General features: G+C 40.2%; 1 protein-coding gene across 1 annotated transcript; it reads right to left on the bottom strand.

Annotated features, from left to right (window-relative positions):
* Nucleotides 1-1,516: 1,516 nt before the first annotated feature.
* On the bottom strand, nucleotides 1,517-27,129 carry rps6kc1 (ribosomal protein S6 kinase polypeptide 1). Its single transcript, XM_017423314.3, has 16 exons — nucleotides 26,997-27,129; nucleotides 23,350-23,385; nucleotides 22,136-22,256; nucleotides 21,435-21,550; nucleotides 21,242-21,335; nucleotides 20,467-20,520; nucleotides 19,891-20,325; nucleotides 19,156-19,280; nucleotides 18,943-19,041; nucleotides 17,261-17,308; nucleotides 16,615-16,747; nucleotides 12,719-14,371; nucleotides 11,669-11,758; nucleotides 6,126-6,208; nucleotides 4,448-4,543; nucleotides 1,517-3,045 (listed from the first exon to the last, which is right to left on the bottom strand). The coding sequence occupies exons 1-16, from the start codon at nucleotides 27,096-27,098 to the stop codon at nucleotides 2,944-2,946; spliced, it is 3,387 nt and encodes a 1,128-aa protein (XP_017278803.1). The 5' UTR covers nucleotides 27,099-27,129; the 3' UTR covers nucleotides 1,517-2,943.
* Between the last annotated feature and the right edge of the window lie 16 nt (nucleotides 27,130-27,145).

A 27,145-nucleotide genomic window follows, 5' to 3' on the forward strand; every position in this document is an offset into this window, starting at 1 on the left:
TTTAAAGTCCATATCACACAGTTTCACCAAATGTAACAAAATGCAGTCTTTATGTGGAGCATTAAATATGCTCAGAGGGATCCTCCTGCCTCTGTGAACCCACTAAAGACACATCTCCCACTGAGTAAGATTGACAGGTTTCTGAAGTGAGCTGAGGGGAACCTCTCGCCCTGAGTGTGTGTGTAATGTGAGACAGGTCTTATGATGAGCTCTAATCAGCTGCGACTCTTGACCCCCGCGGCGATAAAGCTGCCACGAGGGAATGCGCTTTGGCACGGCTAACAACTCCACCTGAGTGTGTCTGCGTGGAGATGTTCACAGGGGTCACTTCTGTCAGAAGGAACAAGTTTAATCCAGCGCAAATAGAAACTACATTCAAAGTGAAGAAAAAAAAATCTCTTTTTAACCTCATCCAAGATCTATTTAGGATGTCAATCAAAAATTATTTCAAGTAGTTTAATCATTCTTAAGAAAAGAAGCAATATTCTTACGTTAAATACACTCAAACATCCAAGGTGCATGTTTTATTGATTTAAATTTAAACACATTTGCACAACATACACGTTGAGTTTAAATTTGTCCTATTTTTTTTAAAAACTCATGTTGGTGGTATGTAAATTTGACACCTAATAGAATAGAGCATATAAGAATTTTCCACAACATCCAATTGATTTCTTCCAGAATTAAGAAATGATGCTGTTTTAAAGTAACAAATAAGACTCGAGTCTACAGACACTACTGTACAGGCCTGACTGGTGGAATGCTGCAGAAGGTTCTCCTCTCTCCACAGACCAATGCTGGAGCTCTGTCAGAGTCACCATCGGGGTCTTGATCTTCTTCCCTGTTTGCTCGGATTAGCTGGGTGGTCGGTTCTAGGAAGAGTCCTAGTGGTTCCAAGCTTCTTCCATTTACAGATGACGTACGCCGCTGTGCTCGTTGGGACCTTCGGTGCTGCAGAAATGATTATGTACCCTTCTCCTGATCTGTGTCTCAGTTCAATCCAGTCTCAAACAACTCCTTGAACTTCATGGCTTGGTTTGTGCTCTGACATGCACCGTCAGCTGTGGGACCTTATACAGACAGGTGTGTGCATTCCCAAATCAGGTCCAATGTACTGAGTGTACTGCATGTGGAATAAGGCTGTAGTGACAAAATGTAAAAAAGCAAAACACTTTGAATGTATTCCACTCCTCTGGTCCTCCTGCAACTTTTGAATCAGGTTGTTTTCTACATTGCTGCGCTTCATCATTTTGAAAGTCACTTGATTGTTTCACACCTCCGACACTTTGTACATTGCAGGTGCATAAGCAAAAATGACAAAAAAACAGTAACAGAGCGCTCTAGCATCAGCTGACTGCTGAACGACACTGTCTGTCATCTGTTGTTAGGGTTGTGGTGAGGATCAGCCGGAGTGGCAGCAGCTTTCTAGGAGCATCATCTGCCCAGTGGATGAGACACGTTCTAGCCTGGGAACAAACCCAACGCACAGTGAATCTGCACAAGAAACACTCACTGCTTTTCACGTTTACTCATCCAGGTATGTTTATTGTTTTCCAGAGTGCACCGAAACAACACAAAGGCCAGACAGGAGAAAGCATTACGGACATTAAAAGTGTGTGTCAAATTAAAAAAAGAAAGGTTAATAGGTGAAACAAAGCTAGTTGTTTACATTATGTTTTAGCTACCATGCATGTTTAAAAAGAACAAGTGGAGTCATATTGGTTGAATAACTATATCAGACATGTTTATGCTCCTACGGTTCTCAAAATCCTTCCATAATAGTGCAAGAAGTGATACATGGCAATGACTGCAACCATAAAACTGTAAACCAGTCACAGTAGATATCATAAAATCAGCTTAAAGATCTGCGTGGCAAGTTGGTAGATGTGTTACTACAATGGAAAAAGAAAAAAAAAGACGGATTGACACGGTTGTAAGTGACTGACAAGTCAAGATTTTGACACCTGGTTGTACTTTTTTACTCATCACAACATCCTTAAAAAGACATATTTACAAGACATAATTTACTGTTCAAAAGAGTTGTCGTTGAATTAAATACATCACGTAAATCAGAATCCTATGTGCACAAAATGCAGGGCTGTAGAGGGCAGAGAGTTTCTCTCAAGTAGTTCATAAAAATATCAAACTGTAAAAGGGCTGTTTTACAAACATGTAATTGTGGCCTCCTGCTTTATTTATTTTTTTCATAAATAAAATACAACCACTGTCCAACACAGAGAGTGCTTAAACTGTCTTTTCACCTGAGCCTTGCCCTGCTTTAACCTAATAAATAATCTCACAATGACTAAATTCAACAACCACTTCCTAACGCTGTACATTTTGCTCAGTTTCTTTGCATAGTGTCGATTTATGTTGCAGTTTGTAGGCTGGTTTGCAACAACAACAAGGAAAAAAAATAGGTTTGAAATTAACTCTAAGCTTATCAATCAAAGCAACAGTTTCACGCTAGTTAGTCTCAGCGATGACTGATATGATTCTCACGGAGGAAAACAAGCTAAGTGTATTGCACAGGGATCTTAAGGAAGGATGATTTAGGCCTGTCAGTGGATGCTTTGCAGCACTTGATTAATGCGGTGAAGACATGAGGAGGCAGAGGGGTCACCTGCCCATCGTTCATATCCTTTTAGCTCACAGTTAATAAATGAAGTGTGCAAATGCAACAATGCTGTAGTGCTGTGCTCTGCTCTGCTCACACACTGCGCCGCGTGTAAAGTGTTCCCTGCGCAAACGAGAACACCGCTCCTTGTTAAACTTGATGTAAAATCTGATTACGTGTGAACCGATTGGAGGAGAAAAAAAAAAAAAAGTGAAACTGCATATTCTGATTTTACTCTCTGTGCATTTGAACGTCCAGCTGGAGGGGAGCTCGTCCGGTTTTCCAGCACGCAGCTCTGGTTTTCACAGTTCTTCGATACACTGCATCTACTGGGGCCATTCCACTTTTGTAAAGAAGGGGTGGGATTTAATATCGTCGACCCCTCCGGCGCCCGCCCCCAGTCTCTCTGTTGGGTTGTACTGGAGTAGCTGAACAGAAAAGACAGACATGAAAACAGGTGAACAGAGTGGAAAAATACAGCTTTTACTCTGCTGAGGAATTGGAAATAAAAAATGGTACTTTTAAAAAGTATTATTAACAAAACAGGCATCTATAAATAAATACTAATATTTACAATCCAAGTAAAATAAGGGGAATATATGTTTTCCATGTTTGGTCACCTTAGTAGCATAAAGACACTTAATTTATCTGATTTGTGCTACATTAGGCAGAGAAAAATCCACATTAATGTACATCTAAAGATTAGCAGTTTTGAGGATTTGCAATTAGCTTTAAGACATCAGCATGGTGCCAAAACTGTTATTAAGGACATGTCCATCAGGAGTGGGTTATATCTGTTTATCTGCCATAATCTGTCTGGAAAATGCATATATTCCTAATCATTTAAGGTAAGTATAATGCTTGGCTTCTATTTTGAAAGCACATAAGGCTATCATACACAGTTGGTTCTTAGTGGAATAATATTTCCATACTTTTATAACAGACTTTTTATATTTGTTGAGCAACCTCTACAGGTTGTACAAATGCAGCATTTCAAAATGTTGCTGCTACAGCAGAAAGATTTACTGCTTAAAAACCCTTCAGAAGATGAAAATGTTGAAAGAGTTCATTGAATATAAAAAAAATCAGATTCAACTAATTTTGAAATTTTCCTCCTGGTTATTAAAATTAAATCTCAGTACCAAGCTGAAATGAGCTCTTTCTTAAATGATGAACTAGATTTAAAACGTTTGCCAAAATAAGATGAAAAAAATGTTACAAAATACAAACAATTATTTTTTATGTGACTGATATCACATATTTGATGTTGGGGGAAAAAAACACTAAATGACTAACTGCTCTAAACTAAAAAAAAAACAAAACAACAAAAAAAGAAACATTAATCAGAAAAAATAAATCCGTTAAAAAATGTTTTAAAATATCTCAATGAAATTTGTTTTTGGGACTTTGTAACAAACTCCTGTTGGTCTTTAGCGTCTCAAACGGTTTAACTGGACAGAAATGGGTCAGTAAAGATGGCAGGAAAATACCTAATTTTGCATAATTTCAAAATAAATTTTAAAAAAGGCAAATTTTTAGGTGCCTAATCCCAAAAACAATCCAAATTAAATCATCAAAATGATAAAAGCCATGTTTATTAAATAGTTTTATTTCTCAATAAGTGAAATAATAGTTTCTCAACATTTTTAAGTAGCTTTATTGAATAATAAACTCACGCAACAGCCTACATAACAACTGCAAACCCTCTATTTTAATAAAAGGTTCCCCTATGGATTGATCAGGTGCTACGTCTTGATCATAAAAACCAAATGAAATATAAACATGTCTGATTTGAGACGCCCTGGTCGAGACGAGCGCGTGGCCTCTCACCTGCTCCAGCAGAGATCTGGCCTCCTCTGAAACCGACTCCGGGATGTTGAGAGCCGTGTGCCGGCCAATTCCTGCTGGATGGCAGCGAGCTAGGGACTGCGCAGAGGGAAGGAGGAGTGGAAAGAAGAGGGACAGATAACCATCGATGTGAAACACAAACCATTCGGACACCCGCAGAGCTTAAGTCAACGTTAAAGCATCAGAAGTGGACAAAATAGGAGGAGGCCAAAGAGTCGGAGCACCTGAAACAACACTGATCACACAAACAACAAGGCAATGATGTCACTGCTGTTGCTCTTTCTTGAAAGCGATGTGGGAGTCCGACAGAGGGAAAAATCACAGAAAGACTAAAAAACATGACTACTTTTGGTTGGTTTGTTCTTCATTCATACAGGGTATCTTTATGAAGCCTTTTTAGTTGTTTTGCAAAGCAAAGCCTGACAAATACAAAGTGTAGGTTCACCGAGGAAAACCCTGTACTCACGGTGGGGAAAAAAGTAGACATAAGACTTTTAAGTGCTTTTTTTACCTCCCAAAATATGGAGCTTTTGTTGAAATAATTAACAGTAATTACTAACCTCCACATGCTGTACCATCTACAAAGAAATAATAAAATGGAAATGCTAGGAACACAGAGTTTTGTGCAGCAAGTAAAAGCCGTAAAACTGTGTTGTTTTTCTTCCTTTCTCCAACAGCTAGGGCTGCTGCCTCTCTCCCTCCCCTGATACGTGCTGCAGGAGTTCTGGCTGCGATCCTAGCAGCAGTTAAGACTGCTCCAGGCAAGATCTTATCCTGCAAGGATCAAGAGACACTATGTGTGCCTGTGTGTGTATTCTTGCCAGGGCCGTACAAAGACATAATCATCAAAGGAGACATCTGTGTGGCTGAGTTTTCTCTTTCTTCCCCCCCACCCACCCAGGTAAGTAGGTGTGTATTGTTAAACATAATGACACTAACCCAACACTGATGGCTGATATAAAAACATGCCCACTGGCAATCAGAATTTATTCAAATTTAGGAGACAATGAAAAATTGATGGGACACTGCACCTGCACATGACTGTGCTTGTTACAGAGTACGTAATTGTCCATCAAGAGAGCCGCAAGTTATAATTAGAGTGTGCATCTATGTGTTTGTTGTCCGCAAAACAAAAAGCAAGGAGAAGCTTCCCTCCCTCCCTCCCTAGCCTGTCTTGAAAGATCCCTTGAAAGGTCCCTCCGATCCTGGACCAGCCAAGCTGCAGCACCTTGAGAGCTGCCCAGGTCTTCACCTTGCATGCTGATCTGAGGTCAGCGTGCCCGAAGCCCAGCGTTGCTCCAGGAGCCAGTAAAGAGGCCCGGGGAGAGCTGACCCAGTGGCCCGGCAGATGGAGCTCAGGCTGGGGGAGAAAGTCACACCGACACCCCTGGCACTCCCCGAGAACCAGAGTAAGAGACCGCAGCCAAGACGCAACCTTGCACACAGGCACACAAAAAACCCCCAACAAAAACAAAACAAACTCCACCCACTCAGACACGTGCACAGACTCACACACACAAGCTGGCACAACCATAAAGAGTGTGAGAGAGTTTAAAGCCAAGACACCTACAGACAGACATCCCACAACACCTCAGGAACAAAGACACACACACACACAAAAAAACAGCCCAAAACATTTTCTGAACACTTTTTGACTCACCGTGCCGGTCAGGAGTTCAAACAGGATGGCGCCCAAACTCCACCAATCGCACGACGTCGTCTCCTCGCTGATACCTCCCACCTCTGAGTACGAGAAGGAAAACAATCAATACTGAGCTGAGAAACTGTGTGAGGAGAAACACAGGCAAGAAAAATCAACCAGCGAAGCGAGAGAAGAATTATTCACATTTATCTGAAACAATTTACTGATCCTAAAGGTCATTAGCTAGTCCAAGTATTCCGCCTTGACATCCTTTATGTTAAACGCTGCTTCCTATCGCCTCGCTGTAATATTTCACCGATTTCAGAGAATTCATTCCAAACGAGCACGGAATCATCGACACAGTCTCACACACACACGTACAAAGTGTGTGTCTCATAAAAGGGCAATTTGCATAATAAAAAGCAGTTAAATTGAGGGAACCGTCTGTGCTGCAACTTCACACCATCTGCATGACCTGACCTCCAACGCAAACACACACACACACACACACACACCAAGACATGGAAAGTGGGAACACTTGGTAACAGATAGTCAACCACAACATACTTAGTATTCTTTAATTACATTGTTTCCCGGCTTATTGCGTCAGATAATTGGTGTATTTATAATAATCGTATTGGTTTAGAATGTTAAGTGTCAGGGAATAAAAGAAGAAATGCAAATCTGAAACAAGCTAAAGGATATTTAGTTTGAGTAGGTTTTCAGGTTAAGAGAGTAAAATCTCTGAAGTAGGATTTGTTTTTATTTTTACAGTGAAGATGCTGGCGTTTTATTACTTTTTGTTTTTGCAACAAACTGTCTTGTAATAGTAAAACTAACACCAATTGTTAAAAATTTCATCAGAAGTTTGTTCACTTCAGCAAAACTCTGATCTGACAGCCGTCACGGCTGAAGGCTACGGGGCGTCCGCAGCAGAGAGACACAGAAACTGAGAGTGACATTCATTCGTAGCTGCTGTTTGGTAGCTCCGCTGGATACCAGATGGCCTCGTGTGCTGCTCAGCTTGCCTCTCCTCCGCTCTCCAGAGGGAGGGGCGCCTGGTCACCCAGAGGGCCGGGACCCTGGGTCACGGTTGTGTGTGCCCAGGGACCAGGCTCCTCAGCTGGGGAAGCATATTAGACAAAGACCCCTCGTTTCCTGGAGGCTGCTGGGAACTCCAGGGGCCCTGTGCAGCTCTCTTGCAGCCAAGGTTGGAGAGGACTATGATACGACTTGTACGTTTCACAGACACACACACGCACACACACATGCACAAATTCACAAACACACAGCCAACTGAGCAACCAGTCTTCAGGGCTTCCCACGACCACTGTTTTGACAGCCAAGGAGAGAAGATCGTCATTGAACGGACCGCTGATACCTGTGTAGTTATGAGCTGGGGGGAAGAAGCTGGACATACACACAGATACACAGTCTCAGAGCAAGGTCGATGTCATCACAATGGATTAATGTCTAAGGAGCTGTGGGGAGAGTACAGTGGAGCTGGCTACACTTACTGCTCTGTCAGAGCGAGGAAGAGAGCAAAGGAGACAGAGAAAAAGTGAACAGGAAGGGAGAATTAACTGCATCCACAGGCCATGGGTCATCCAGAGCCCACTGTTACAGTAGGCTGCATAATGTGTTAATTAGAATATCTGGAACACCTACACTACCTGGTATTTTAGTTCCTGAGCAGGAAATTAAAAGACAAAAAAAAAAGCAAGGTGTGCTGAGAAAACAATGGTGTTTTCACCTCGTGGTGTCTTCTCCTTCCCTTTCCCCTCAACGGAGCAGTTCCCTCCTCTACTTTGTTTCTTATTCGTACACACCTCATCCCTCACAGGGGGACCAGAAGGAACTTTCTATGTTCGCCTCTTACACAGACTTCCCTAAAACCTTAACTGACGGGCGTCACAAAAAGAGGAAGTGAAGTGCACGCAGGTAGGAAGTAAGAAAAGGCTGGCGTTCGATGCCTCGTGGCAAGCTTAGCTGAAAAACACACGGAAGGTGCAAAAGACGAGACAAAAAGAGAATAAATAAATAAGATAGAAAACAGACACAGTTTAGTGAAAACTGTTATTAAAAATGATCTTTTCTGTGAGTTTATTCAAGATTTGTGGGGCAGAAACCAATTTTAGAGGTGTGTAAAGACAACATTCTTCTCATAACTAGTCAGACCGTGGATGTGCTTTGACCCCTTTTTTTCCTCCTTTAGCTTTTTAAATTTTAAATTCTCTGAGTTTTAACCACAGACAATTGGCCAGACTCCATCACTTCTTAGTTCTGTGCAGCGTGACAGCTGTAAGCAAACACAAACTTATTGTGTATCTGCCTGTTTCCAAGACCCGGCCACCTTTTTTTTTGCGAGCAGAAGAGATAGCCGCTACAAGCGAATAAATTATTTACTGAGAACAACTCTGGAACAAAGCTGTTATGCATCTTAATTGCGTGGTAAGAGTGTATTAGTCATATAATAAAGAAGAAGTGCTGTCATGTTATATCATCCTTGAAAGGCCTTTGAAAACAATTAAATTACAGCTCGGTGTCAAAAGGGGAACTAAGTCTTATCTTCCTTATGATCATGCACAACTGGGCAGGTAAAAGGATCACAAAACAAAGACGATAGAGTTCTCAGTAACTGCCCTCAGAGAGGAAGAAAACTAAATTTCCCTTTTCTTAGACGATCAAGACAATCGCTTTTGACTTTGCTTCCTTTTAAATGGAACAATAAACATTTCCCATTTCTGCTCAAAGTAGGTCGTGCCACAAAAAACAGCTTTTTTTTTTCTTATCAGTGAACAAAACATTAGCCATCTGATGTTTATCAGTAATGACAAGACAATGAGAAAATAAATAAGCACAAGTGCAGGATAAACAGATTAATACCATGTCACCATATTTTCCAAGCACACACCCGTGTTTTTTGGGTGTGAATATGTGCGTTTTAAAAACATGCTGTCCTCCTTTTAACACACACACCCTCACATATGCACTCACACACACACACACACACGGGCGCATTCAGTCACAGCAGGCCCCCTGCTAGGTTTCTGGCAAACAGTCATAAATCTGTCATCAGGAATGAAGCCATTGCTAGAGCTGACCCTGTCTGGATAAACAGCAATGCATAACAAGGGCAGCGGAGACACACACTCTAACCTCTGCATTAGTGTGTGTGTGTGTGTGTGTGTGCGTTCTCATGTACTTACAGCTAATGACATATTCAAGAATGTAAGCATGGAACAATAAAATAAAACCAAGCACAGTGACAAATAAAAATATTTTAAAGATGTGAAGCTATAAGTGAGTTTAACATAAAAAAAAAACAGAATGCAAATCAAGAAAAAGAAAGTTGCTTGAATTAAATACTCAGTGAAGCGATCCTTTTACTTCACAGCAGTGTAACACACCCCCTGCTGGAAGCTACAGCGCATTACATCCATTAATCCACATGGGATCAAGTGTTTTTTTTTTTATTATTAGGGTATTTCACACCTGGTTTAAGATCTGTTCAGTTCTTGTTCAGCTCAGTTTTATTTTTTCCTCAACATTTAATGTTTTTTACTTGCTGTAATTTACCAAAAAATACTTTCAATTCAGGATATGTGGAAGGTGACAGCAAAAGTCCGTACAAATGTGATTTAAACAGCATCGCAGTTTAGATGCCGAGCTCACATTTGGCCAGTTTCCTACTTCTTTTTTTTTAAGGAAGCCATTTTAGAAGACGAGCACGTTACTCAGTCTGAGACTCGGGAGAAAAATCACACAGTTTAGGAATCAAAGCCATTTGTTGCAGAACAATTTAAATAGTCGAAATGTCTCTGCTGAGCACTTGGGTATTAAACTGCACAATTCACAAAACTCCCAATTTGAGATTTACTTCTGCCTCTTTAGGTCATCCACTGCAGCTTACTAAAACACATGCCTCAAAATGCCTGACTTTTAAAATAAAGCTCTAAAACAGGCTGTTGCAGAGGGAATAAAGTTAACCACTTTGCATATTAAACTGAGCATTTATGACATCAATGAGATACTGTACTTTCCAAACACAAGGAGGACTTCAAGAGGAGCTAAGAGAGGATACAATATGAAGGAATATCTCATTGTAAAAAGTGTAGAAGAGGTAATGAGTGTGAGGGTCATTGTTGCACGTCTCTTAGTGAATAGTGTTTTTAATTAGCAGTCATATATTTGAAAGAAGGAGATTAAACACATCCAGCCATGCGGTATGCAGACATACGCTCGGAGCATGATCATAAAGGAAAAAAATAGCAACACACACATGCACATATATACAGAAGTGCTAAATAGGGAACTGAAGCTGCAGTGTAGCAGCAGTTTGTTTTAGGCAGCTTTTAAACAGCATGTCAGAGCTGCCACAAGTCAGCTGAGAGAATGACACCGAGCTGTCTGACTACTGGCTGAATGTAGCACAATACTGCACCCTACAGGACAACATCACAACTGCAACAAGATCTCGAGTACCAAAACTGAGGAGAATTTAAAGCATTGTGCCATTCAGAGAATGCTGTAATTCTTTATTCATTTACTTTTATCTGATTATTGCTGCCTATTCAGGATACATTACAGTACAATCTTTCATTTGGCAGAAGCTTTTAATCAAAAATAACTGACAAGTGAGAAACAAGAGTAACCCTTGAGTTTTTATTGAAAGCTGAATCGATGTACGTGATGCTACAAAGTAAGAGCAGCTTCAACATGTTAGGGTGTTGGGATTTTTAGGAGAAAGGTTTTCCCTTGAAAAGTCTCTTACAGCAATCAGTAGTGTCTACCATCATAATCAGTCACTGAGGAAATTCAGGCAACACGGGCCAGAGACCCAAATGTTTTTGTTTAGGTTGAAGATATTGAAATCCACAACAGAAAAGGTCTGATATGTAATCTAATGTTTCAGCCAACCAGGTGAAGACTTAAAATATATTTCATGCACATGTGAAGGTTATTTGTTTGTTTTATAAGAATGATTATCTAAGAAAAATGTTTGGAGGTAATCTACTCATGAAGTTTCCATGTTTATGTTTCACCCCTTAAATTAAAAGGTCCAAGTCAGAACTTTAATTGTGCTTTTTCTTAACTCCCATTTCTAATCTGTTATGGTCTCCTAATTAACTTAAACGATAAAAACTGTTACCTATTCATTTAAAATCTATTGTGATAGTTTATGGAGTCAAATTTATATGAACTCTTACTGTCCTTTATCTCCACATTTACACCCACTGCCAAGATGTTTTATTTTTTTTGTCATATACACCAAAGACTTCAGTAAAACAATCAAAGTTATAGGCTAAGTGTTTAAAAACCTGAGAATAAAAAACAAACAATCCAAAAAAAAAATATCACCCTCTGAGAAAAACAGAAATATATATAAAAAAAATACATTTTTGTTTATTATTACTGAATAAAGCTTTGTGTTCATAAATCATTCAATAAATAAATAAATAATAAATATAGGTTTGTGTTAATGCTGTTGGAAGGAAGCCTCTAAAGAATGAAAATTAACAGAAAAGGAACTTGTGTTTGACTGTTTGTGTGAGTCTCACCTGGGGCACAGTACATATTGGCAACTGCATCTTTGTTGCACGACTCCTCCACTTCATACCAGCTGCAGAAGTACGTGAGCTGAACGTGACCTGAAGCGAGAAAGAAGACAAAACGCGTTTATGAAACTTCTACGTGACGCCTCTCTTAAAACCCACTCAGTCTGGTGTCACTCGCGTTCAACTTTCCCCAACTGCTCACCCACCTTTGGAGCGCTTCCTTCCTCCTTTCCCTTCCGCCTCTCTACATCCCTCTGTGAGCTTTTCAAGCAAACAGCCTCGCCGATTACTCCTGTTTAGCGGCTACCCGTTAACGCTATCATTAGAACTAATGGTGTCATTAGGTAGCCGTAGCCATTAGCCTCGGCTAGCCAGACTGATGCACCACACTAGGCCGTTGATGGGCCCTTTAGAACAATAATTACCACCAGGGAGACGAAAACAGCCACTCAGCTAATTAGACGCTTGTTGATAATGAGGTGGAGAGAGATGATTGTAGGACGACAAAAGAAGTTGTTGAGGGGGAATCTGACATCATGGTAAGAGAACAATTTTCCTTCTAGAGGAGCCTCCGTACTGGTAAACAGATTTGTGAATGACTGATCAAGGCTGATCTCTCAAATACTGTCAGATGTGTAACTTTACTTCATACGATCAAAGTTAATGTTTTTTTTTCTTAAAATACTACACATGTATGTTATGATTTTTCTTAAGAATTGCCTCAGAGCTGAGAAACAGCTCAGTAAAAGCGGAAAAATAAGTTTTTAAATAACAGTTCTTTATACTTTACATTTTCATCCTCCCCATGAGAGAAAATTCTTCAAGGATTTCCAGTAATATAGTCCTTTTAAAATGTAAAGGACAAATAAGCTGGTAACTTTGTTTAGTATCTTGTACTTTTAGTACTTCACAAGCATTAAACTTTGTAAGTAACTACTAATTTAAACCTATATATTCTCATATCTTCATATATGCATCAAAGTAAACACAGAAACTGAAATAAAACTCCAGCTTGCAAAAACTTAATCGGTAGAACTTATCAATAAGTCTAACCTTGGTGGTCAAGCAGGATGTTGTTAGGATTCAGGTCCCGGCAGATGATGCCCTCTTGGTGGAGACGATCCAAGGCTGTCACCATCTCTACTGCCCAGCATCGTATGAACTCCTCTGGGATACGAGCTTGGGAGGCAGCCAGCGACAGCTCATCCAGGTCCGCAAACAGCCGCGACACTTTTTTATCAAATTCGCTGCCACCTATGTTACTAATATCTCCTGTTGATTCACCATTGAAACCTAATAAACTCTTAACAATTGCACTTGTCTGAGCCCCGTTAACAGAGGGTGTGTCGTTGTCACTGAGGTTTGGAACCAGGTCTGTGTTTATTCCTGTACAAGGCTTCAGTTTCTCACTGTCAGAATCAGTGTTCAAAGTGTCCGTGTCAAGGGGAAGATCACTGTTTTGGTCTTCTAGCTGATCAAAGACTTTGGAAGAGGCCTCCTGTCCAGTCGCTAAGCTGTCGTCCCACAGCGAGTTGAAAGGAGAAGTGGTCGCGGCACTAGTGTCACAAGTTGCAGAGGCTGTACAGAAAGACAGCAGCTCTTGTTCCAGTGGCTGCTCATCCAGTTCCTCAGGCTGATTAGGAAGCTGTAAAACATCTGGCTGGATACACTTTTGAGAAGCATCTGTAACCTCAAGGGCCAGACATGCTCCCGAAGGTTTTATTTCCTCCTGTGAAGGGTCTACAGTCCCGCTCACTACAGGAAGATTGACCAACAAGTCCGGTGGATGACCCTCATCCTCAGCTGCTGCCTCTTTAAATGAGATCACTGGCACCGACTCATTGGAGCCTTTGTCACTACAGTCCAATCCCCAAAACTCCAAGCCTGGACCCTTAACCTCCTGAGCCAGCTCAGGAAGGTCCTCTGTGACATCAGAGCCTAAATTGGATACAGAAAATTGGAGCGCTTGCTTATGAGAGGGTCGGTGTTCCCCTGCGTCAAAGCAGGTCACCTCACTTGCACTGTCTTTACTGTCAATACGAAAAAACTCCATGGGCGTGTGTTTGGACTGATCTAAGGAGAGAGGACCTACAGGGGACTGTGAAGGACTGAAGTCTTCACTGTGCTCTTCTTTACCACTATAATGGTCATTGTCATGAGTGTGCCCATTTTTGTCAGGCAACTCTGAAAAGAATCCAAGCTCCTGAGAACTTATTGGCGAAGAAAGGCTGTCGTTGCTAAGAAGTGAGCGGCTCTGTGAGGACATGGTTGCCGTTGTGTTAGGTACTTCCAATGAGAGCATTTTCTGTTCACTCTTCTCATCTTCCTCCTCTAGTGCATCTGGTTCTACTTTTTCTTGTTCATACTCATTGCAAAGAGTCAAATAGCTGTTGGTGCACTCCTCTTCAGAGGTAGCTCCAGAGTCTGATTGAGCCCCAGTTTGTTTAATGAGCCCTGGGGGGAGGGCACTTTTAAAAGAAGACACAAAGGGGTTTTCTTCTTCTTCTTTTTGTAGATCTAACACAGAATCTGAACCAGCATTAGGATCTGAATCACAACTGGTAGAACCTACATCTAACTGTGGAATTGTATGTTGTGGAGAATGTACAGCTGTTGTGTGGCTCTTCTGAATGAAAGGAATGTCAAAGCTCTCCTCTGGGCTGGAATTATGAAGGTACTTTCCAATGTGAGACCACAGCTTCCCACCTGAAGACAAAAGAAGCAAAGCATTAGCAACAAAGAAAAAAAAGGGAGTGCATGATTCAACAAAAGTGGATGTAAGGACAGGAACAAAGGAACAAAAATTGTACCAATTCAAGACAATTAGTTGTCATCCACTAAATTTATATATTTTTCTTCATTTTTAATTACCTCTGCATAAATTACACTAGTCTAAATGTTTACATTTTGAGTCCTAGTTTGCTTAGTGATTGAAGGAAAAGAAAAAAAAGTCAATGATGGTAACAGCAATAAGCCTCATCAATCAGTCAAACACAAGCCTAAACTTTATACAGTAATCAGACACTGGGCAGCAGCAACAGTAACAGAGAGAAGAAAGGTGGGTTCATGTTTAAAAATGCTTTAGACTTTCAAAACAATAAAAAATGTTCGAAGTGGTTATTTCCTACATGGGCGTTAAGATGATCTCCTTTAAACTGTTTTTGATCAATCAAACACAAACCAAGCAAACGAGACAAGTCCTGCGATGATGTAGGCCTACACATATAAAGTCATCATTGTGGAACCAGCAGGGTCACCCCACATCATGCATACTTACCAACTTGGCTCTGTGACTACCTCTGTTCCTGACTTAGAGATCTATTAGTTGTTGATCAACTTCAACCCCCCCATTTAACCTTGATTTTTTAACAACTGACATCAATGCAGAAAGAAGACATTTGACTGTAACTTGTTCAAATAAAAAAAACATATATATTATTATTATAGGTTCTAAGTGGTTAGCAGTACTCCTAACAGGTTAACAACAGCTATTAGAAAGTTACTGAATAAAGTAGTAAAACATTTTGCCACAAAGATAAGCTGGAGCTCTTGTGGAGTAAAAGTGAATTTGGGTAGCTGTGCAAAAGCCTAATTTGTGCTGTTGGTAACCGAAAATAGCCAGAGAACACTTGGCAGTGTTTCATAGACATACATCTCACTTTTCAGTAAATGAAAACATCACATCTCAAAGACTTGGCCACAGTCGCACACGCAAAACCTGCAGAACCACACACAGCTGTAAAGTGAGCAATTAGAATCCAGCATCTGTTGTGTGTGATGAGAATGAATCGGGAGTTCGCAGTGATGATAATGACAGCGGGGCAGCTCGATGGCTTAGAAAGTAAAACCATCCACATGTTGTTGTGTCCAATGTCACTCAGGTCACTGCCTCCCTTTGTCTGCCTGTCTATTCTCATTCAGCCCATCAACTTCTTCCATGTAAAAAGAAGCTTATTACAGAGGCAGAAGGGATTTCTGAATCACAGAACTGGGTTGTAACCTCAATGAAACATTTTTTGATAGAAATATCATTTAAGTATCTTTATTAGATCATACTAAACAGCTCTGAATTAAATTCAGAACTTGTTACTAATATAAATGTAAGCTGGTTATGGTGTACACCAGACTGAACAGGTTACAGGGCTGTAAAAAAAATGGCTGCCTTTCACTGTAAGCAGTCACCCACGCACACGGCCTACAGACACATCCTAGAGTGAGTAGGATGTAAGGAGGCCCAGGTGTTGGTACAGCTAATGAAGCATGGCACCACCTGGTATTCAGAATAATGACCTGTGACACACACCCATCTCAATAAAACATCTGTGTGAAACAAGGGCACAGAGAGGGGTGGGAGATGAGAGAAAAGAGGGATCAGATGAATGAGAGGGAAACAAGCTAAGAAGACAAAAAAATGGAAGATTAACAGATTAGTAAAATTTGTATCTCTTACATGGGGGGCACTGAAATCGAGTGATCAAGTCGGACGACTTAAAGCATGACTGACGTAACTGGGGATCGACTGATCTGACATTCAAAAATCAGATTTTTGGGGGTCCATGAGCACACCATAGCTAAGCAGATAATTAGCACATCTTCAGTGTGGAAGGTTTTACTTAGTGCAGACTCAGTGAGAGCTAATTATAAAACATATAAAACTTTTTAAAAATGAAGTCAGAAGCAGCACGAGAAGTGTTGAAGGTACTAAAAGGAAACTGGATTTTCTACATAAGTAGAAAATATGTCTACAGGTTTTCTTTGTATGTAAACACAAAATTATGAACGCAGACAAACTTTACATTCAACCGGAAACTAGAATAAAAAAAGGCCATTGATTGATGTTCTTAGAAATCGGAAGCAGTTCAAATAAAAATTGGCAGGTCAGAGCTTTACAAAAATCGGTAACTGGAATCGGCCCGGAAAACTGTGATTGATACATTTCTGTCTCTTACCTTCAGCATACTGCAGCAGAAGAAAAACAGTGTCCTCGGAGATGATGAACTTTCTCAGCTGCACCATGTGGGGCACAGAGTGAGGCATGATGTTCTTCTTTGCCTGCCCACAGTCGCTGCTTTTCCTTAGACCCTGTGATGAGGAAATAAGTCAGCAATGAAATGTAAAGACAGCAGGGAAATGCATTAACACAAAATTAACAAGATTACAAGAAAAACTACAGAGGGACTGGACAGAAATAAGGTGAGTAGTTAAGGTTGAGATGGAGACAAAGGAGAAATCTTCCATTAACAAAGTACCAGTTATCCCCCTTGGCAACCCAAAGTCACTGGATTCATCAAGCTATATACGGCACACAACTTTAAAAGACCCACGCAAATTTATCAGCGCCACACACATTCAAGTTCACATTGGTTGTGCAAGCGTATGGGTATGCATGCATGTCTGTGTGTAGTCATTTGCGCCTGTGCTGTGCGTTAGCATCTGGCACACGTCTCACACCTGAGAGCAGAGGAGCTGACAGAGACGGGCCCATTAGAATCAATTACACCGGTCACATACAGGGGCGGCTGGCACAATTCACACCTACAGTCAGACAACACGAACGCAGGGCAAAACACACGCGCACATACAAATTACACTTACTTTGAGGATGAACGTCTCTTGTGTTCTCTTGTCCATGACCAGAAGAACCTGCCGTGGAAAAGCGCCATTAATTGTTAGGTATGAACAGAGATAAGTGGTCTAAGATTACACAGTGGTTATCTCCTCCAAAGCAGTGTTTTTCAGTGACAGAACAAGGTCACATGGAGGGGTCACTGCAAGATAACTGCGATTTCAGCGATTATACCTGAAAAACTGGTTGTATTGTCCAAAACAATAACAAAAACTAAAAGAGGTCTACAGATCCCTGTGAGCCCTAAATACTAGGAGCAGGTGTCACATTAATTACAATTTATTAAGGCAATTTTTCTATCATTTTAGATACAATGTAGAATTAAACATAAAAAAATAACTGACAAATTACTATAAACAGTTATAGTAATACCTAACTGGAATCCCAAAAACAATCAAATAAAACAAATGTTCATTTATTTTTTCTGGGCTCTTAAGCTTTTTTCTGTTTTGGAGCTCCTTGATAAAAATGTCACCACAGAGCAGCGGAACGGATCATAAAATGTGCCCTCACTAAATCATTGAAAAGCACACAAATTACAAAAAAATATATAAACTCGCTCCTCCCATTTATCATTTTACTTTCCTGCACCTTTTTTGTTCTGTCTCTCCTTTTTCTTCCCGACATTTCCTCATTTCCTCCCTTCGTCAGGCCTCCTTTTCTCTCCCTGACATCTCCATTGCTCTTCTGGTCCCCGGCTTGTCTCAGGGGAGAGCTCGAGCATATGTGTGTGACCCGGTGTGTGTTGGAGTTTATTCTGCTGCGTGTGTTGTGGGTGTGCGAACCTGACTGGGACCAAACAGGTGCAGGCTAAATGGATATGAATGGAGCTGTGAGTAAACAGAGTGGCGGTGCTAGCCAGGGTGCTAATATAATTAAGAAGCAAACATCAGGGAAGAGGAAGGGGGGGGTGAGGCGGAGAGAAGGGGCACAGGGAGCAGTAGGGTGAGGAGCTCTTGCCATCTGTCCCCTCTGTCCTCGTTTAAACCAAAAGGAGGAAGTAGAAAGAAAAGAGGACCAGGCCCTTACTCAATAGCTTTTTGTTTTTTACTGTGCTTGAGCAGTTTTTGTATTACTGTGTATTTTGCACCCACCTCGACGGAATAACACATGTTGGTATTGTGTCAACATTTTCCTTAGGGTTTTCTGTGCGCGCGTGTGTGTGTGCGTGCAGGATGAGTATCACAGACTCAATGTTGTGTGTCATTCTCTGAGCGGCGTGCCAAGTCATTTCATGGCTGAGTGGTGAAGTTGCTTTGCCGGCAGCTGTTTGAGAGGACCGGCAACCCAAACTGACCTTGTGGTAGTCATAACTGACGCTAAACATACACACACTCAGGCCTCGCCATACATCTAGTAAATCTATTACGTTTTATTGCCTCGGATAAAAGAGATGGTCGAAGGGAGAAAGGACACAAGGAGGAGAAATTTGAAGATGGATACGATCCACGTTCTGAGTCGGGGTTGGGATTAAATGAATGGGGGTCATCTCGACCCGAGGGAAATTCTGACATTAAATTACACCAAGTTTCAAAGACTAATTTACTTTCTATATTGTTTAACTTGACTCTACATCAGACCCCATGAAAGGACATTTAAAAAATACAAATAACTAGTGGCAGGATTTAAGAATCAAAATTGGCAAATTTACCTTATCTATGACCCCTATCACTCTGTAAGCCATCAGCTCATCAAATGAACTCTGCTGCCCTCCTCTGCTCATAGATGAGCAGCACTGAGCCCCCAAGGCCTTAGGAGAAAAAAAAAAAAAGAGATCATCATTTAACAAACTGAATGTTTTTGAAAGCCAGACGGTGAATGGAATACAGAGAACACCGGGCAGCTGCATTTCTCTCCTACTCACCACGGTTTGTGTTGATCCTTGACCCATGTTGCTTCTCAGATACTGACTGGATATTTGTTCGGCTCGCATCAGATATTCGGCCGTCTTTTTCTTCACTGCCTCGCGCCGAGCTGCACTCGGTTCGCCTGAAAAAGAGCAAGGGGCTATCTTCACAAATCTGTATTTTGAAGTGATGTTATTAAAATGACGGAGATATCAGTAATCTGACAATTAAAAGCAAAAGTAGAAGCAATATATTTTTAGTATAACCACTTTACACAGGAAATAGGCTCAGTTTCAGACAAAAGGAGGACCAGTACTTGATAAAAGCTTGATATAATATGGATTGTGGAGGAATTTAAATAAGTTTTTTGCTTAACTAGGAAGTAAAGTTTTTAACTTTATCACTAATACTGTTCCCCAATTTGTCAAGTATAGATCCTTTACAACAACTTTAAGATGGTTTCGAGAAACTAAATAAAATTTAAAGATTATTGCTAAGAGAATAATTTGCCATAATTTTTAAACAATAAAAAAACAGTAGTCACAAATAGATAAAATTATATATTTTGTAGTTATTGAGGCTCTTTGCTCTGTCCATTTCATTCTTATTACTTATTAATAAGTTTATTAGGAAGTCACTGCTGTTGGTTTTTGGTGGGTAAGAAATTGGGAGTGGTGCAAAACGTTTGGACAGTACTGCAAGAAGCGCTCAAACAAAAATCCCGAGCCCAGATGTAAATGTTACTCTCTGACCTTGTACTCCTTGCAGCAGCAGGTCGACCCCACTGCGATAGTATGAAAAAGCTGCCTGGAAGTCCTGCTCGTTTTCTTTTTGTACCGCAAAACCGATGAGCTCGCTGGCTTTGTCCAGGTAGTCGGACTTGGCGTCCTTAGAGCTGCCACCGCTGGCTCTCCTCAGACCGCTGGGGAGCAGCGATGTTCGCCCCGGCCAGCTGACCTCCGGGTTAGGGGCAGAGGAGGCAGGAACGGGGACGGGGGCAGGGGCAGGTGATGGGGTGCGGCGTTCGCGCAGGGACGACAAGCGAGGGCTGCAGCTGCTGCTAATGTTGGTGGCTCCCCCCTGTGGCTGGTTTGGGGAGGTGCGACCTGAGGCCATGCCATCGTCCAACTCAGCCAAAGAGTCTGTGTCCACTGCCAGGGAGGTCAGGTCGCTGTCACTAGACGGACCTGAAAAAAAAACCCACACACACACAAATATATATAAGACCAGTAAATACACACAGACATAATAAGACTATTTGTTGTCAAAACAGCACATTTAAATAATCTGAGAGGTACAAATTAGTTTGGTGCTGAAGAAAATATTACCTCCATATTCAGATGTTACAGTCAAATCCTCTGCACCACTGAGGTCTCTTTGCACTGAAAAACATGCCCACATAATTTTAGATAAAACTAGAATCGCAGCCGTTCCACATTTAAGGGATAGTTCAGATGTTCTAAACTAGAGTTCTGTGATAAGGTTTTCAATTAATATTATCTTATGTGTTTTAGATAGCTTCCTGAACGACCTCAGTTTGGAGAAACAGAGTTTAATTCTGACTGCGTTGACAAGCTAATGACTAGTCGGAGTGGGACCAAGACCAAGGTGGATTGCTGCTGCCTTAAAACGACTCCAATCTAAACAATTCACAGCAAGTAATCTGAACACTGTTCGGTAAAACTTTAGACAGGCATCAGTTTTGTATTACACAGTTATTCTGGCAGAAATATGACAATCCTGAAGGAGGTTTAACTGCTAGCTGCTATTTGTGCTTGTAAAGAACCACCAAATTCTAAGTAAGTAAAACATACAGTGACATAAAGGTTTATTAAACAGTGTTTTTATGTACCATGATTAAGAGTTTTGGAGACTGGAACTGTTTTAACCCAGCAGCAATCTGGTGATCCTTTCTTAGTGGCTCAGACTAGCTCTTAGCTCATCACTCCAGTCAGATTTAAACTCGATTTCTTCAAACTGAGGTCATTCAAAGAGCTATCTACAAAAAGTGATATAACTGTTCATATTTTCTCACACAGAACCTTACTTTAAAAGGTTTGGACTATTACTTTAAGACAAAGACAAGTTTTGTATGTACCCTACCATCAGAACTACAATCTGAAAAGCTATCAGCCAGGAAGTCAGAAAAGGGCTCAGCAGGTCCAATGAGCTCCGAGCCGTCGTGTACCTCACCACCCTTGAAAAACAGAAAATAAAAAATATATATATCTGCATATGATGCAATTGGTAATCTTTCTGTCAAAATGCTTGGATCTCAGCACAGGTGACTGGATACCTTGAAGAAATCTTGTATGTGTTGACTACTGTACAGGGCAGGAATATTTGCAGAGAACTGAAGGAGATCCTCGGAGCACTGTCTTCTTTCTTCAATCACTGACTCGTCAAATCGGCCTGGAGTACATGCATACAGATATAAATACACAAACAGATGTAGTATTATTACTGAGCAAATAAAAAAGGGCTGATCTGCTTCGAGGAGGCAAAGCAGCAGGAGATCCCTCCAACATAATCATAAAAATGGCAAGAGTAACGATTTCTGAGGTTAAAAAGTTAACTCCAGTTTTTTTTTTGTAGTCCTGAAAAGACGAGCCAAAATTTGAAAAAAATTGCTGCTCCAAGAATCCAAACACACTTAAAACAACTGGTGATGCTTGTGTCCACAGCTGAAATTACAGATGTTGACATAATGTCCTACAAAAAACACATTAAGTGTTTTGCAAATTGTGAGACATGGTTATTTAATTTCCTTTTATAAAAGCTGGTATAGTCTATCATATGTTATATGAGCTCATTCATATATTAAAGCTGATTTCCAAAGATTTTTATAGAATTTCATCAAGGTAATTTAACTTTTTTATTTTTTTTAGATACTTTCTTAGCAATAACAGACTATTTGACCAGACCCAAGCTTTGAACACCATGAATTCATCAGGGTCAATATCTGAGATAAATGAAAGAATAGGGAAAGGGTCTTACCAAAAACTTTGGCCTTAGGGAAGGGAGGAAACAGCTCAGACTGGCTGCTTACATTGTTGTGCAGCTGCCAGAGATGCTGATGTAGCTTCCGGAAATCACTGTATCTCTTCCATACTGTTATCTATAGAGAGAGGATGAAAGGGTGCGGATGGAGACAGAGAGGAAACCGGCTGAACGGAGGAATCAATAACTTAGCGTCTACTAATATATGAAGCAGTTGTTTTGTTTGTTCGACACAAAAAACAGCTCATGTGACACTCGTTTGCGACACTATCACCATCACTTGACTGTAATTAAGTTATCTGAATCATTTAAGTACAAATAATGCTTTCCTGAAGACAACAAATGTTTTAATGTGTTAGTAACTGCTTTTTAACCTCCTTAAAATAGCACAAAACAAAGCTAAGCTAATACTCCAAGTGTAAAATATTTTTCTTATTGCTTACTTGTGCAAATAAACCTCAAACACAAGCTGCAGAATTTGAACATAAACAAATGCATAATCTACTTACAGAAACATGGCGATCTAATATTAAGACAGAACTCTGGTTTACTAAGATTTACACAAGCAGTTAATGTGAGAAAACTATCCCAACGATGGAAGTATGTGTGCTTGCAGGACAACTCCCTCGCTAAGTCTCTTCATTGTAATGAAATTGACATCACGCCGGTTGAATTAGCTCTGATTTTATGCAACACAGCATTTCTCTGTGCGTTTCATAAGCTTATGTAGGATTTACTGCTTATTATTAGATGCATAATGATAGAAATGGATGAATAAATTTTTAAAAATTAAACAACTGCCCTTGGAAAGACAACAACAAGATGAGTATTTTTTGCGAGCTGCTTGCTAAAGACATGACGGCGCTTTCTGCAGAAATATGTCTGTGATATTAATAACCATATTCTGAAGTTAAAATGTGTAGGCCTAGTTTTTAGCTTTATTGTAAAACATACACATTTTGTCACAAACAAGGAAGCTTTAGTTTATAAAAATCAAACTTTAACATGGGTAAAGCAAGATATAAAGTCAAAATAAACTACTTTTAATTATGCTGTTGGGTGTGTCTCGGACTACAGATAAAATAAATTTTACTACACTCATGTCATATGCGGTGTGAAAAGAAGTCATTTTGTATTTTCCCTCATGAACTGAAGGATAAAAAGTGCTGCACCCACAGAAAGATACAACAAACAATGGCTGCATGTCTTACCTCTTGGACATCTTCTGGATTCTTCCTGGAGATTATCTGTGAGGAAGACAGGACTGAAGTCAAAATTTTTTTCTCCGCACAAGCTACGTTACAAAGTAGTCTCAACGAGAGGGGAGGACACAGCTCTCAGTGTCACAATGACTTCATTATAGAGCAAATGACGAAAGTCTTGTGTGTTAGAGCGGGACATCACCACAAGTCATGGCAGCGACAAAGAAACTCAGCCTGCTCTTGTCAGAAGTCTATGAACTGGATTTGTGCTCAAACATTCACTGAGCTCAGTGACTTGGAAGTCTGACAGAAAGAATAAAGTATGTTTCATAACTGGAGGGCATTCGACCTCAATCTGCACATTGCTTTTTGTGATTTTCTTCATACTGCTAGGGCATGGAGTCTCAAACTGAAAACAGCGACAGAGAAAAGTCTACACAGAGTCTCAAGGCATGCATCACAAAGCAGAATTAGTTTTGCTCTCAGTGACGTAAGATTTTGAAGTCATATTGATTATTTTCATCTGTTCTCAAGATTTTAAATCAACTCAGTCAAAAAGAAATGACACAGGCGTTCACAGACCTGCTTGTATTTGAATTTAAATTGTTTTCAACTTTGCTTTTATTGACCAAATTCCACCAAGACGCTGATAAGATAAGGAGGCATGCAACACAAACACAATTCCAGAAAATTAAGTTAGCATAAAAACACAACTGTCTCTATAATTAAAATCACCAAACCTGAACAGTTGGTAGCATTTTGTTAGGTTTGCTGCTTTCAGCCTAAATGATATTAATATGAAGTGTTATTACGTACTTCTCATATTAATTTGTTTTTATTGTTGTTGATGAGTTATGAGTTGTTAATTCTGGAACAGTCAAATATTAAAAGACCACTAATAATGTTTTATTTTTATTTAATGAAATGATAATTTTAGATGTCAGATGTGAAACTGAGGACCTGAATTGTGTTTTTTTCCATTCACAAAATTCCATTTCAAGTTCAATTTTTCCTATGATCGGGAGAGGAGGGGGGGCTGCTAAAGAAAGCCCTGAAGTGCCTTTCACTATCATTTAAACCAGTGATCTTCAACTGGTGGATCGTGACCCACTTATGGGCCGCAGAATCGCTTTCAGTGGGTCGTGGGCCTTCGCCTAAGCAAGAAAATGGGAAAAAAATAAAATAAATATTCTGATTATGTCAAGCTTATGGTTATTGCTTGATTAAGTGACTGAATAATTTTATAATTAAATTTTTTATTCAATGCGTGGGTACTCGGCTAAATAATAAACTTTTATTTGATGTTTATGTGTAAAAGCACTGATGAGATAGGGGTTCAAAAGTAGCCAATGAAAATCACTGTATAAAACCTTCATTCAGCTGCATTTTCCCCAGCTACTTTTTATTGATTGACCATAAATATTTTGTAAACTTTTGCAGGGATTAAAGTTCTCTGTTGTCACAATGGATTTCCTTTATCTGTAAAAATGAGAAGGGAAAAAAAAATACAAAAAAAAAAACGTCTTTTTTGTTGTGGTCCCATTAAAGCCATCCAATCTAATGATGATTTAGGAATTAAACTGATAAAAAGAAAACTTTCAACAAAAAAAAAGGTGAACCTGAGTCAAAGCTTTATCCAATCAGAGCAAAGCAGGGTGGGTCTGGGTGCAGGCAGGGTTGCCAACTTAGAGACTTTGTCGCTATATTTAGCGAGTTTTTACACCCCTCTAGTGAGTCCTTTGCAAAAAAGGCAACTAGCAATTGTTTTCTGGTGTTTCTGGAGACTTTTGAAGACTAATGCGACAGCAAGTATGGTTCTTTCTGAGCAGAAGCAGGGCAGTGGACGCTCCGCTGTCCCACAGCGCTCACAGGCAGCTCAGTCCTCCTGCATTAAAATAACTGAGTTTCTCTTTTGAGGCAGTTATGCCGATCACAAGCCCAGATAAAGGACAACTGTTGGAGCTATGATGTTCAAAAGAAAAACAGGAGAGTCGCATAACAAAGTTGCATAACTAGCCTACAGTAAGCTGTGTGTAATGAGTCTCTGTTGGGACAACAGTCAGCATATCCGCTGCACATGTGGGAAGTTTGGGTTTGCTCCCCAGTCAGGCAGTCATATTACTGTCATTGTTATTATTATATTCAATCCAAAACACTATCTGTTTGTAAATGGCAACAGCAAGGTTTGTATATTATAATCCTTGTTTGAACATTTCAGTAGCTCATAATTTCTCTTTATAGACACCACAACATTTGTTCAGGAATATTTTTGCTTGACTTAGTGGAGTTATTTATTGAATGCTTTGTTAGAAAACACTAAAATGTGTACTTTGACAGTATACTCCTCTTTACATGAAAACCTTGGACTGCCTTGGGAGATGATTCCTTGTCTTGGCTAAATTAAATCTCCATCTGAGTTTCTGAAAACTCTCCCAGTCCTTCCAAAAAGCCCCAAATTCTCACAAATTGTCCTCAAAAACTGCAGGTTTTGGACTCTTTACACACCAGGATTGTTCCAAATGCCAGGAAAATGCATTTCTGATGTTCTAAATGTCAAATTTAGTCAAAATTCATATTAGCCCTGCGGCTGTACAGCCCCCTACTTTTTCTAAATAGCCTCCTACTCCTGAAACTTTTGAACCCCCAGCTGAGTCTGTGAAAAGGCTGAGGTTACTGAACTGAAGAGATTTGGTTTTAATTGATACACAGCTAATTGAGCGAAAAAGGGTGCATTTCTCTCTCCAGCCTTGCCACTTCCTGGTTGCTTCAGTTTATCATTAAACTTGTTTTATTGTGTGTTAGCATGCTGTGATTTCCATTATTCTATCTCAGGTTCAAACTGCTCAATTTTTTCATTCAGTAAATTTGAGAAGTTAAAGGTTTTCCTCCATTTGGATTGAGACTTGTCATTGAGGGGTCATGGTGGGTCCCGAAGCCGATCTAGCTGAGAAACACTGATTTAAACAAACAAACGACTCTTACTGTGAAAGCTACTTCTGTGAGAGGAAACAACAAAGGGTTATTTCACAGCTTTTCTTTTTCAAACACATCTGGTCAGCCTTAAATCAGCTTTATTTTAAAACCTAAACTTCTTAAAATTGAACTGGAATACTACATGGAGATTACTTTAAGCGTAGTTTATGATCTGTTAAATCTTTAATAAATGTTTAAAAACTAAAATCAGAGTGATTCCAGTGCTTTTTGGCATCTCAGGTACAGTTCAAAAACCACAGCCTTATTATCAAAATCTTATTCACAATTTAGAAAAATGCCTATTGTGGCCTCTCAGCCATTTCACTTCAAGTCTACTATTAGATATTTAGCTGAAAACATTAATAATATGAAACCATATCACGACAACATGGACTAATTGTTCATTCCTATAGCTCGTTTATTTAACATTCATCATTAGCTTCCATATGTTGCTGCTCATATCAAGCGGTCTGCTTTTAATGCTGTTGGTGTTTAAGCATCCAGAAAATTCACGTCAGAAGGTTTCCAAGCTACACCTGCGGTGTTCAGATAATTTTAAACCACTGTCAGGTCGTCACTAGGTTACACTGCTGTTTTTTCCATCTTCATTTCACCCCATTAGCTTAGCTAGCCACAGTTAGCTTCACACTAGCTGTCAAAGCGCCCAGCTTCCGTTTACTCACCGTCGCGGTGACTTTGTACACCGTGTAGCCTTTCTGGTGCTTTGTGGGATCCGTGACAGTATAAAACCGAGCAAGTTCTCCTCTGTCCCGCTGTGATATCATTCTGATAGTGACAACATTGCCGAAGCTAGCAGCCGGGGGGCTAGCTG

The sequence above is a fragment of the Kryptolebias marmoratus genome, linkage group LG19 (genome assembly GCF_001649575.2).
Source record: "Kryptolebias marmoratus isolate JLee-2015 linkage group LG19, ASM164957v2, whole genome shotgun sequence".
Taxonomy (NCBI): domain Eukaryota; kingdom Metazoa; phylum Chordata; class Actinopteri; order Cyprinodontiformes; family Rivulidae; genus Kryptolebias; species Kryptolebias marmoratus.